This window comes from Cydia amplana, chromosome 23 (genome assembly GCF_948474715.1).
Source record: "Cydia amplana chromosome 23, ilCydAmpl1.1, whole genome shotgun sequence".
Taxonomy (NCBI): domain Eukaryota; kingdom Metazoa; phylum Arthropoda; class Insecta; order Lepidoptera; family Tortricidae; genus Cydia; species Cydia amplana.
This window is the reverse complement of record NC_086091.1, coordinates 713652-725989: the sequence shown is the minus strand read 5'-3', so window position 1 is coordinate 725989 and position 12338 is coordinate 713652. Positions and strand designations below refer to the sequence as shown.

General features: G+C 43.5%; 1 protein-coding gene across 1 annotated transcript in view; it reads left to right on the top strand.

Moving 5' to 3' along the window:
• The first annotated feature begins 1385 nt into the window (after positions 1-1385).
• Positions 1386-12338, top strand: part of LOC134658864 (dynamin-like 120 kDa protein, mitochondrial) — a 64883-nt gene continuing 53930 nt past the window's right edge. Inside the window, exons 1-4 of the mRNA XM_063514534.1 lie at positions 1386-1691; positions 1772-1994; positions 3074-3209; positions 4315-4428. Of these exons, the coding sequence (XP_063370604.1) occupies positions 1663-1691; positions 1772-1994; positions 3074-3209; positions 4315-4428 (502 nt within the window). The 5' untranslated portion in view covers positions 1386-1662. The remainder of the gene's footprint in view (positions 1692-1771; positions 1995-3073; positions 3210-4314; positions 4429-12338) is intronic.

The window sequence follows — 12338 nt, the reverse complement described above, 5'->3', positions numbered from 1 at the left end:
AATGAACCGACTTAGTGGGTCCTTGGCAGTGAGTGTTAAAAATAGACTTTACTAGCATAATATTAAGAGTCATTGTCCTTGGTGAAATGCAGGAATTATGCATAGTCACTTATGCCGAGTGACCTTTTATAGCAATGATTAATTAAGGTCATTTTAATAAGGTTTTTTATGTTCTCCATTGAATGCAGAAGTACTGTAGTGGTGAAATGAAATGTTTTTGTGAGATTTTAGGAAATACGCTTGGAAACTTCAACGAAGGGCGCCAAAACTCGATTTCGCTCTACCCTGATCAAGGGCTCGGGCCGGCACTGTGGCAGGCTTTAAAGTTTGTGATTTTTCATTAGTTGATGTGTCTTCAAAATACAGTATTACTACATCCTTATTCAGACATTAATTAATTAATTAACTCAAATTAAATGTATTCTTCTAGAAAAAATATTTTTTATTACTTTATTAAATTCAATGATTTTTCAGGTTCCAGACACATAAAACATGTGTATTTGTTATATCAGATATTGGTTGTTATTTACAGGGGAGCATTGCAACTGATAAAGAATTCTGTGAAGCATTTTTATCACTAAACAACCATCAAAACCATGTCTTTATACCAGAAACCAGCTTCAACTTCATATAAACATGGCTCCACAAAAGCCCCCATAGCAAGTCGATTTCCATGGCAGTTTACTCCACAAACATTGACATGAAAGGACCACAATGTAAACAGAATATTAAAACGCACAAACAAACAGACGCCGACATGCGCGTAGTACTCTAAGGCTAAAAATAACACACAGCAATCGAAGGAAACCCTACATGCGTCTCGGAGTCGTAAAATTACATCATGCCCCACCAGGGTTCAAGGAACCGGCCGTGATATCATCGGGCATCACTCTCTGCAACGCTAATTAACACAAAAAACCCCGCTCCGCTCAAAATTACGATCACTCGACAAAACCTACGATATACTCACAGAAATCAAAATATCGATGTGTCTCGCATCAGAATAATAAGGACATTACAACACTTGTCACCGTTTCTTTCGCACTGGACACAAAAACTGTCTTTTTATCACTCGTTTCCTACTAATAAATGACTAATTCCTTTTTATAGATGCTTATTTTTTACGTAAATTACTGTGAACACTGCAGAAAATTTCAGTCCATTTTTGACGTTTGTCTAGACGAAATGCAATGTTACTGCGCTGAAATAATAATTATGAAATAAATAGACATTTTTATTTTGACTTTTTTGTATGAAAGTTATTTATAATTTTAATTCAAATTGTGTTTATTACTAAATCTTTTGTATGAACACTGCAAGATACTGCTACTCAAAAGCAAAAAAATTTCATACGTTTCAGAACTGTCAAACTTTTTGCGCTCAAGCAACAACAAAACGCAAAATCCAAAATGAAATCGAAGTGGTCTTTTGATTTGAAGTCCGTAAATTGTCAGATTTTCAAAATATGAAGTAATTTAATAATGATTTACAAGCTGATTGTGTAGTATTTACCAGATGTAATTAAATATATATACCGCAGAAGTGTTTTTGATTGTTACGTGATTATTTTTTTTACAAGCACCGGAGTTGGAGGTTATGAAATAAGAATCGCCCTTTAAAAACATATTTATGTTTAAGCTATACAACAGAATTACGTAAACTATGTCGAGAATACTGCACAATCGCATAAGGTAACCTCTAACCTGTTCTATTATCTGTCACCTTGAAGTTATTTTTACAAACCATTTAACAAAAATATCTTGATTTTCAGGTCGTCATTTACGAAGTCTCCAGTATGGTCATGTGTGGACAAGCGAGCCGTCGCGTTCTCGGTGTGGACGGGGCGCAGCTTGCTTCTCCGGAAACCTGTAGACACCAGTCATGTCCAGAAGAGGAAGTATGGGATGCTGGTGGCCCGGGCGGTCAGAGGGCTCCTGAAGATCAGATATCTGGTGCTCGGAGGCGCCGTGGGTGGAGGCATGACGTTAAATAAGGTAGGTACAGTTTTATAGATCATAAATATGTTTATTGCACTTGTGTTGCACATACTTACCTGTAGATAATATCTGTCTCTCATAAATTGTTCCTTTTCATGTACTATCTATATAAATATAGATCAGGGATGTTGCGAACATCCGCATCCGCATCCGCAACCGCGGAACATCCGCATTATTTTCAACATCCGCATCCGCATCCGCATAAAATCGATGCGGAGCTTATGCGGATGCGGATGTTGAACAAGTCGGTACAGGAACGTCTTAGCGGCGGCGTAAGTGCTAGGTAATTTCGTCATTACCTATAACGAAATCGTCTAGATCCAGAAAAGTCGGCGAAGTTACTGTTTATTAAATATAACGCACCTAAATTCTTGCTCAAATACTAAACGTTTGGTTTTTTAATAAAAAAATACTAAAAATGTAATATTTGACGTTTTCTAAGTACCTAAACTTGACATCCGCATCCGCATCCGCATCCGCGGATGTGAGCCTTTAAAAATCCGCATCCGCATCCGCATCCGCGGATGTCAAAAAATCTGCATCCGCAACATCCCTGATATAGATCTAAAAATTCTGTCTGTTCAATCACCAATCCCACATAGAGTAGAATCCTTACCTTATAAAGTCTTGTGATCAAAATGAGTGTTTAGATTGAAAAAAAAATGATTGCAAACTTTCCATGACAAAGTAATGAAAGAAAAATTACTTAAAAACAAGATACAATTAGAACTTATTAAACTGAAGAATGTCAACGCTAAGTACTTTTTAGAAGACACTTTTAAAGATTGCTGGATTGTGTTTTTGCTATGAACACTCCAAAAAAGAAAATACATTCTTAATAAAAAATTAACTAGCAGAAACATCTGCGACCAGTGCTATTACTCCGGTAGCTGTTTAAGAAGTATAACACTCCTACGGTAAATGCCGCTCGGGTCCCCTAGACCCATAATGTGGTGGATTTGCTGGCTATGGATGAGGTCTTGGTGGCTCAGATGGCAGAGTGCTGGAGTATCGATCCAGAGGCCGTGAGATCAAGACACTCAAAATAGTCTCAGCCATTACATTCTTGTTTCCAGAAATACATAGAATGGAAGGATGGCCTCCCCGACATGGGTTGGGTAAATGAGCTGCTACCCGACGAGAAGCAATGGAACCAGTTCACCACAACCCTCCTCAATGCTAAGGAGAAGATCGGGGACAACCTCAACATTGGTGAGGAAATTATTACTTATCTGATTCGGTTTTAACATTCTGCTAGACTTGTGTATCGATCGGATCGGGATCGGATACCAGTATTTTTTGTATGGGAACAGAAACGGTATTTTTTCGTTCTTTGCTGATTACTTCATTTCTAATTGGGCAATCTAATAATACGAAGTCGTAACCTAAAAACACAACTGAGTCCTACATTTCGAGTATAAAATAATTCTATAAATATGGTTATTTCTAAGTTTTTGCAAAAAACTGGTTCCGATCCCTGATGGCCATAGAGAAATACAGTAAGACAAGAGTGCTCACTCCATACATCAGTTTTGGTGCCAAAAAGACTATTATTTTTAGTGTCGACATCTAGCATTAAGTGGTGGAATTATCAGTACTGCTACTTGACAATAGATGTAGCATTGACTGGAAAGTCTAATGCTCAACAACATAAGTCTTTTTGGTACCAAAACTGATGTATGGAGTGAGCAATCCATGTATTTTTTTCTCTATGGTATGGCTAAGGTAGTTCTAGTTGGGGTAAGTTCAATCCTATAGTTTGTTCATGTTAATAACCTTCAATCTTTTCAATTTATTGCTTGATTGGAAATTGGAAAGTAAGAAGTAAGAATAGTAGTTTGTGTTACAAGGGATCAAAATGATATATTTCCGTCAAGGGCGTACAATGAATCCTGAATGAAGCGATGGATTCTACAATAGAATCCTGAGCGTATTGAGGGATTCAAGTGTTAACGTCCAAGACGAAATAATTTTGATACCGTGTGACACACTGCTTTTCACATCAACTATGAGGAAAATAAATAATCTTAGTGTTGACACAATCTGACGCTTAAACAGATTATTTGAGCTAAAAAAATAATGTGCAAAAAAATTTAAAAATAGTGTGCTAGAACAGAAAAGTGCCACTTTGATCCCTCCTAGCAGGGAGAAAAAAAGCTCTTTTCGGAATAGGTGGTGTGAAAACACTTTTTCTGTGCCATTATGTTTCATTATCATTGATCACATTTGCTTGTAAATTGGTATGAACCAGCACATGTCACCGCTTGTGTCCAAGCTAGTCGTTTGCCGGTAGGTGAGCCCCTGATGCTTGTCGCAGATCCGCGGCTCCGCGACGCCGGACTAGCGCGCGCCGCCGAGCTCAGGGAGTGGCTGGCGCAGAGGTATGAGGATGCTGTCGCTGCTGCCGCTGTCAACAGTCAGAATAATATCGGTGAGTCCGGAGATATAGTATTGGGCCAAAGTATACGTTGATTTTGTAGAATGGCTCTCTTAGGGCCACTCGCACCGATCAATAACCCGGGGTTAACCGGTTAATGAAATGAAAATGAAATGAAATGAAATGAAAAATATTTATTTCGAGCAACTATGGACTCATACAGATTTGTTAGTAGACTTACGTTCCTAATGTTAGTACCTAATTAACTATTACTGTTCGATAGCAAAGGTGGACTGTATTTAGCGAAAAAGGGGCGAAAGAGAGAGTGAAATTTAGGGCCGATGGAGCAAGAAAGTTGGGATAAATTGGGGATAAATAATATGGAAATTGAAACTAAAGTGTGTATAGGTGTAAGCGAAGTTACCTTTGATCCGGAGACAGTGGGAACCAAATCGTTGGTCACCGTTGGAGACCGCTGGTGGTGATTCTGGCTTTCTGTCGCAAGCTAGAGGAAGCGTAAAATCGTTACCTGCAGTCGGCCAACTTAGACCTCAGATTTTCCCCGCCACGGATGAGTTCGGCGTCCTCCGGTACACAACACTGATCTTAATAATGTACTAAGGGTACTTAGTATAGTAGTGCTTTTAATAAAAGGTGCGAAAATAGACGAGAGCAACGAAAGGGGATGTGAACTGGTGGTAGGTTTTTGACACACTGGCTCTGTCAACTGTATGACAGAGCAACAGTTTATTTTTTTAAATATTTGAATTTTAACTGTGACAAGGTGTTGCCACAGTGAATGCGAAAAATACATTGTAATATGAACGGCATAATTGAACATTTCCGCCCACCAAAATACACTAGTATTTTGACTAGACAAAAAGAAAGACGATACAAGTAAAGTTAGAACGATAATACTAATACTATACACAGAATAGACGACACGATAGTAGCGCTCAACGAGCGATTAGACGGGTAAAGGGCACAGCTTGACCACGGGCCGTTTGTACAATCCCGTAGCCGTGCGCACGGTCACCACACGACAAATCCCGTCGGACCCGGGATGAGTGTCGACGATGCGACCCAGAGGCCACTTCATGGGGCCTGTCTGCTCGTTAACCACGAGCACGAGAGCACCGATTTGGACGTCGGTTTGCCGGTCGTGCCACTTCATTCGCTGCTGCAGAGTATGCATGTATTCTTTTGACCACTTGTTCCAAAAGTCTTGGTGCATTTTCTGCAGCAACTTCCACCGTTGAAGTGGCCCTACCCGAACATCCGAGAGATCTTCCTCGGGCACGACAGATAAGGGCTCCGTTGTGAGAAAATGGCCCGGAGTGAGGGCCGATAAGTCATTAGGATCGGTACTGAGAGGAGTAAGAGGTCTTGAATTAAGGAGAGCTTCAACCTGAGTCAAGACTGTCAGAAACTCCTCGTACGTCAACCTCTGGCTACCGATGACTCGAGCCAAATGTGTTTTGACAGCCTTGATTCCGGCCTCAGCCAGACCTGAGAAGTGAGGGCTGCCTGGCGGATTAAATTCGAATTTAATCTCGCTATTCGTAGCAGCATTTCCTACGAGACGGTGCAGAACATTGCTCGCGCCGACAAAATTCTTGCCCTGGTCGGAAACCAACCGATTACACCGACCACGACGCGCGACGAAGCGGCGAAGCGCGGCGAGAAATGCATCTGAGGACAGCTCAGTGACGAGTTCCGTGTGTACAGCCTTAGTCGAGGTGCACACGAAGACGCAAATGTAAGCCTTGTAGGTCTTGTTGCCTCGCCCGCGACCCAGAGCTATGTCAAAAGGTCCTCCGAAGTCGACAGCAGCACTCAGGAACGCTTTGAGCTGGGCTACCCGATAAGACGGCAAGTCGCCCATGAACGGCGCAGGAGCACCGAGTGGTCGAACACGGAAGCATTTCATGCATTTCGACGTGACTGAGTGGATAGCTCGTTTTGGGGACAGTATCCAGAAATGCTGCGCTAGCAAATTATGAAGCGTTTGCACGCCTGGGTGCATGAAACGCTTATGGTACTCGTCGATCAAGAGGGAGGTAAGACGATCGTCGCGGGGTAACAACAGGGGATGTTTAACATCGAATTCGAGAGAAGCTCGCGACAGGCGTCCGCCCACCCTCAAGAGACCCGCGTCATCGAGGAATAGAGACAACTTCTTAAATGCCTTCGGGAGAGAGTTCGACAGATTGTTTTTAACTTTCTCGATCTCCGAGGCAAAGTGGTGTTGTTGAACAGAACGCACGAGGAACATAAGCGCCTGTTTAATCTCCAGGGGTGTTAAAGGACCGTCCAACAGGTTGTTGGACGTCTTTTGGTTTCTTACGTTGTGCGCGAAACGAAAACAATATGCGAGGACACGTTGGAGTGTCCTCAGTGCCGAGAACTTGTTCATTAGGTTGTCTGTCCACGTTTCCTGTACTGAGACAGTGAGGACAGTCACCTTGCGCTCTTCGTGTAGGACATCCACGTCGACTGACAACGTTGACTTAGGCCAGTCAGGTTTGTCCAGCACGAGCCAAGATGGACCCTTCCACCAGTTACTATGGTGGACCAGGTCATCCGGCAAGAGCCCCCGCGACCCGCAGTCGGCTGGGTTGTCGCCAGTCCTCACGTGTCGCCAACAATCGGGAGGAATAATCTCCTGGATGTGGCTCACGCGGTTAGCCACGAAAGTTTTCCACTTGGAAGGGCAAGACTTTATCCAAGTAAGCGCAACGCTAGAATCGGACCACGCCTGTACCTTATCGATTTTGTGGAGAGGCTCCAGAGCTGTTGCGACCGACTCCACCAGGTCGGCAAGCAGTACCGCGGCCAGCAACTCCAGACGTGGTATAGACAACTTACGCAGGGGTGCCACCCTCGATTTACCACAGACCAACTGGACATACTGCGTTCCGTCCTCGCCTGACGTTCGAACGTAAACCACCGCGCAAAACCCTCGCTCTGAGGCATCGCAGAACCCGTGGACTTCGAGCGAAACGAAATCTTTGACCATACGACGCGGAACAGAGACGGACTTCAACGAGGGCAGCTGCGCTTTGAACTCACGCCATTCGGATACAATGTTCTCTGGCGCGTCGTCATCCCATGAGACACCTGAGACCCAGAGCAACTGCATGAGGTACTTCGCGAAGAACGTCACAGGTGAGAGCAGGCCCAGAGGGTCAAAAATCCGAGCAATTTCCGAGAGGATGGTACGTTTAGTGCACCGACGATCTTCGACAGCCACTCGAAAGGTGAAGTCGTCCGCCTGAGGTAACCACGAGAGGCCAAGAATTTTTAGAGAGATGTCCCCAATGGAGTTGAACTCCCGAAAGTCTTCAGAATACAAGTCTGAGGAGGGGACACCGTCGAAGAACTCCTGGTGGTTTGACGTCCACTTCCGCAAATGGAAGCCACCAGAAGCTAATATCGTCGACAACTCCGAACGAAGCTTCCGTGCTTCTTCGACAGAATGAGCTCCAGACACCACATCGTCGACATAGATGTCGCGGTCTAAAACTGCTGAACCAGAAGGGTATTCTTCCCCCGATTCCCTCGCCAATTGAGCAATGGTGCGGAGAGCTTGGTAAGGAGCGGACGAAACTCCGTAAGTAACGGTCAGCAGCCGATAGTCCCGGACAGGCTCATTGACAGACGGACGCCATAGGATACGCTGATATTCAGCATCTTCCGGGGACACTAAAATTTGCCTATACATTTGCTTGACGTCGGCCGTGAAAACAACATTATGCCACCGAAAACGAAGGAGTAAGTGGAAGATGTTGTTTTGCAGCTTCTGCCCTGGTAGTAGCGCGTCATTTAGCGAGATGCCTCGGTTGTCCTTGGCACTGGCGTCAAACACGACCCGGAGAGGAGTACTGGTTGACGAAGGCCTCAATACTCCGTGGTGGGGAATGTAGAAGAACTTCCCCACATCCACCCTCGGAGGGTCACACTCCTCGAGGTGGCGACAGCTTTCGTAGTCCTTCATAAAGGCTACATAGTTTTTGTAGAAGTCGGAGTTACTCAATAACTTCCGCTCCAGCGACGAAAATCTCTTAAGAGCGATGGCTCGAGAGCCCGAGAAGGTGGGTTTATTGGAATGGTCAGCGAAAGGTAGAGGAACGACAAATCTACCTTCTTCTGTGCGACGAAAGTTAGCGAGAAAATATTCCTCGCACAGCTGATCCTCCTTCGACAAGATGACGGTGTTCGGAGAGCTGACATCTTCCAACTCCCAGAACCTCTTAATAGAGTCGTCAATCGATAACTTGCCCACGACCAGTTGGCAACTGTTACCACGGAACCGAGAACGACAGATGTCCGTAGCACAGTCGCCAGCGTCACCCATCAGAATCCACCCGAAAATGGTGTTGAGGGCAGTCGCCTGGCCAGGGGCCCCATGGATTAAACCAGGGCGCAACGAAGAAGCGAGAATGTTAACGTTCAGGAGCAAGTCAACAGGTCCTGGAATGTGCCAATGAGGGTCAGCCAACTCTAAGCCCCTGATATGTCGCCATGATGAGACATCAACGTGATCCGTTGGCATTTCCGGACAGATTTTTGGCAACAAATAAGCCTCTACCGAAATAGCAGTATCAGAATTTCCAAGGCTGGACGAGACGGTACATGACAATGTGCCACCAGGCCTAGACACCACTTCACCGATACCAGTCACGGCATGCTTCCCATATTCTGCCCGGAGACCAAGCTTCTTTGCACATGCCTCGCTTACAAAGTTGCAAGCACTGGCACAGTCAAGCAAAGCCCTTACCGCTACCAAATCGCCTTGGGCATTCTTCACCAAAACCTTGGCAGTTGCAAACAAAGAAGAGGCCGCAACATTACTTGCCACCATTGCCAGCGGATTTGATGTGTCAGGTGGATGTTTCGAACTATTTACAACCACTGCCGGGGAGACAGGCACATTTACATTATTAAAATGCAACAGCGTATGGTGGGAGAAACGACACTGCTCACACCGCTGTTTTGACTTGCAGGACTTGACAGAATGAGATCCCGACAAACATAGAATACACAACTTGTTTTCTTTCACGCATTTAAACCGATCAGCGGGGTCATATTCTAAAAAGGTTGGACAGGATACGAGGCTATGAGCCTGTTTACAAACTACACACGTTGGAGCGGTGACCACCAAGGCCATTTTTGGCTTACTAGAAGGCTTACTACTACTAGGCTGAGGAGTACTAGCGACAAACCCCATTGACCCTGCAGCATCTAGTGCCCGATGTCTTTTTTCAATGAAATCCTGCAATTTCCCAAACTCCGGGATATCATCCGAGTTGTGCTCTAACTCAAACTGCTCCTTTGTGCTCCTATCCAGCTTTGACCACAATAATTGAATAAGCAAGAAATTCTTGTCCGGCAATTCGAAACCTTTCAGGATAGACAGATTCTCAGTGAAAACCCGATGAACCCGCTGTAGGTCACTAGCCCGGGACGCCTTTACAGGTTCACACTGAACAAGCTTGTCATAATAAGTTGTAGCAATTAATCTAATTTTATTATATTGCTTGTACAGCGCCTCATATGCTACCTTGTAATTGTCATCGGTGACAGGATAATTTTTAATAAGGTCATATGCCTCATTTTGAACGCTCGATAACAAATAATGTAACTTTTCAACCGGGGCAATGTCTGTACGCTTATGTACTAATGAGTTGAATAATTGTATAAATGTTACCCAATTGTCAATTTTCCCATCGAAAGCTTTAATTTGCAACTTCGGCAACTTCGGCAAGACCGGCTGCGGCGACCCCGACACTCCGGAAGCCCCAGCGAAAGCCTGCTTTCTATTTTGTAAACGCGACCTCACTGCCCTAACCTTAGAGTCGAACATCGCGGTATGGGAACAAATCTCGCGGTGTTCGCTTCGCGGAGCACTACTTAGAAGCTTTATTTGAGCTTCATGAAAGTTCTTCGCAATTGTACACAACTCACTCTCGTCACACAAAGCTAATTCAGCATCCGACAACATTTGCAAATACTCTATTCTCATTACCTGATAGTCACGAGCAATCATCACCGTATCTACACCAGCATCCTCTTTCTCGACAGATTTATCACCGCCTGCCATATTAATATACACAAAACTCCACAACAATTGCAGTAACTACACAAAAAATGTTCAAAACAAACTGCAATTCACCTTCCACAACTTCAATGAGTTCAATGACTGGCAGCTGACAGTTGACACTTGACAACTATGAAAATTGTTGCCAGTGATATTAACAAGGTGACCGAATGATTTTATTAAAGCACCACTACACGACCAACTTTCTTGCTTACCCTCGAACTTTTATAAGTCTACCCTAAATTTTAAATGTAAAAGATGACAACACAAATTCGATAAGCAACTATGAATACTAAAACGAGAAACGACAAACCATAGGTACTTTATCAAAATATCCGGCTCGAAGGACCAAAATGTTCGATAGCAAAGGTGGACTGTATTTAGCGAAAAAGGGGCGAAAGAGAGAGTGAAATTTAGGGCCGATGGAGCAAGAAAGTTGGGATAAATTGGGGATAAATAATATGGAAATTGAAACTAAAGTGTGTATAGGTGTAAGCGAAGTTACCTTTGATCCGGAGACAGTGGGAACCAAATCGTTGGTCACCGTTGGAGACCGCTGGTGGTGATTCTGGCTTTCTGTCGCAAGCTAGAGGAAGCGTAAAATCGTTACCTGCAGTCGGCCAACTTAGACCTCAGATTTTCCCCGCCACGGATGAGTTCGGCGTCCTCCGGTACACAACACTGATCTTAATAATGTACTAAGGGTACTTAGTATAGTAGTGCTTTTAATAAAAGGTGCGAAAATAGACGAGAGCAACGAAAGGGGATGTGAACTGGTGGTAGGTTTTTGACACACTGGCTCTGTCAACTGTATGACAGAGCAACAGTTTATTTTTTTAAATATTTGAATTTTAACTGTGACAAGGTGTTGCCACAGTGAATGCGAAAAATACATTGTAATATGAACGGCATAATTGAACATTTACAATATTTACAATATATATACACTGCTGGAAACATGCATTTCGCAGCAGTGTCTCATATACTATATACCTGGAGTTACCATAGTTACCAATACAATTTGACACTGGGTTAACGGTTTAACCGCTTAACCCCGGGTTAGTGGGATGGTGCAAGTGGCGCTTAATGAATTAAACATACTTTTATGGGTTTTCTGCTGCTAATCGAAATTAAACTTTCGTGAGACATATTTTAAACTGTTTATTCGACAACGGTTTCACTCACTTAAATTTTTTGCGCGCGCGCTGATGAGGCGTGATTTTTGTAAAGGTTGGATTCGATTTTGACGAATTATCCGCTTGTCTTAGAAATAGATGTCCCTTACTTAATAACCATAAAATCTACAGCCAATTCGTCATTAAAGCGTCGACAAATATACAACGTGTTACATCAGCCACTGAAAGTGGGGTGGGTACTAGTGTTGCGAATAACGCTCATTTCGAGATTTAAAGATAAAAGATTTTTATTCGTGACGATCCCAAAACATGTACGGATTACGGACATGTACAGATACCAACAGCAAGAAAAAAAATAAGTCAATAAGTGTGCTTCACGAAATGGACCCAACTTAGCTATAAAGTCAGCGCTGATCTTCCGTAGGGCCCATTCGGTGATGCCACGACATATAACCCTAAAAATAAGCGTTATTCACAACACGGGTAGTCGTTGTATAGGTCACACTGAGCAACTTTTACTATAAAAAAAATAAAATAAAATAAAATAAAAAATTTTCACTCCCATACAAGATATCAACATCAACCAGCCAAAATGTATGGGACAGTCAATTTCTTTTTTCGCAATTACGGGGTTGGTCCCCCATAGTAAAAGTTGTTCAGTATGACCTATACAACGTGTACCCATCCCACTTTCAGTGGCTGAAGTAACACTTTGTATACTGCCACAA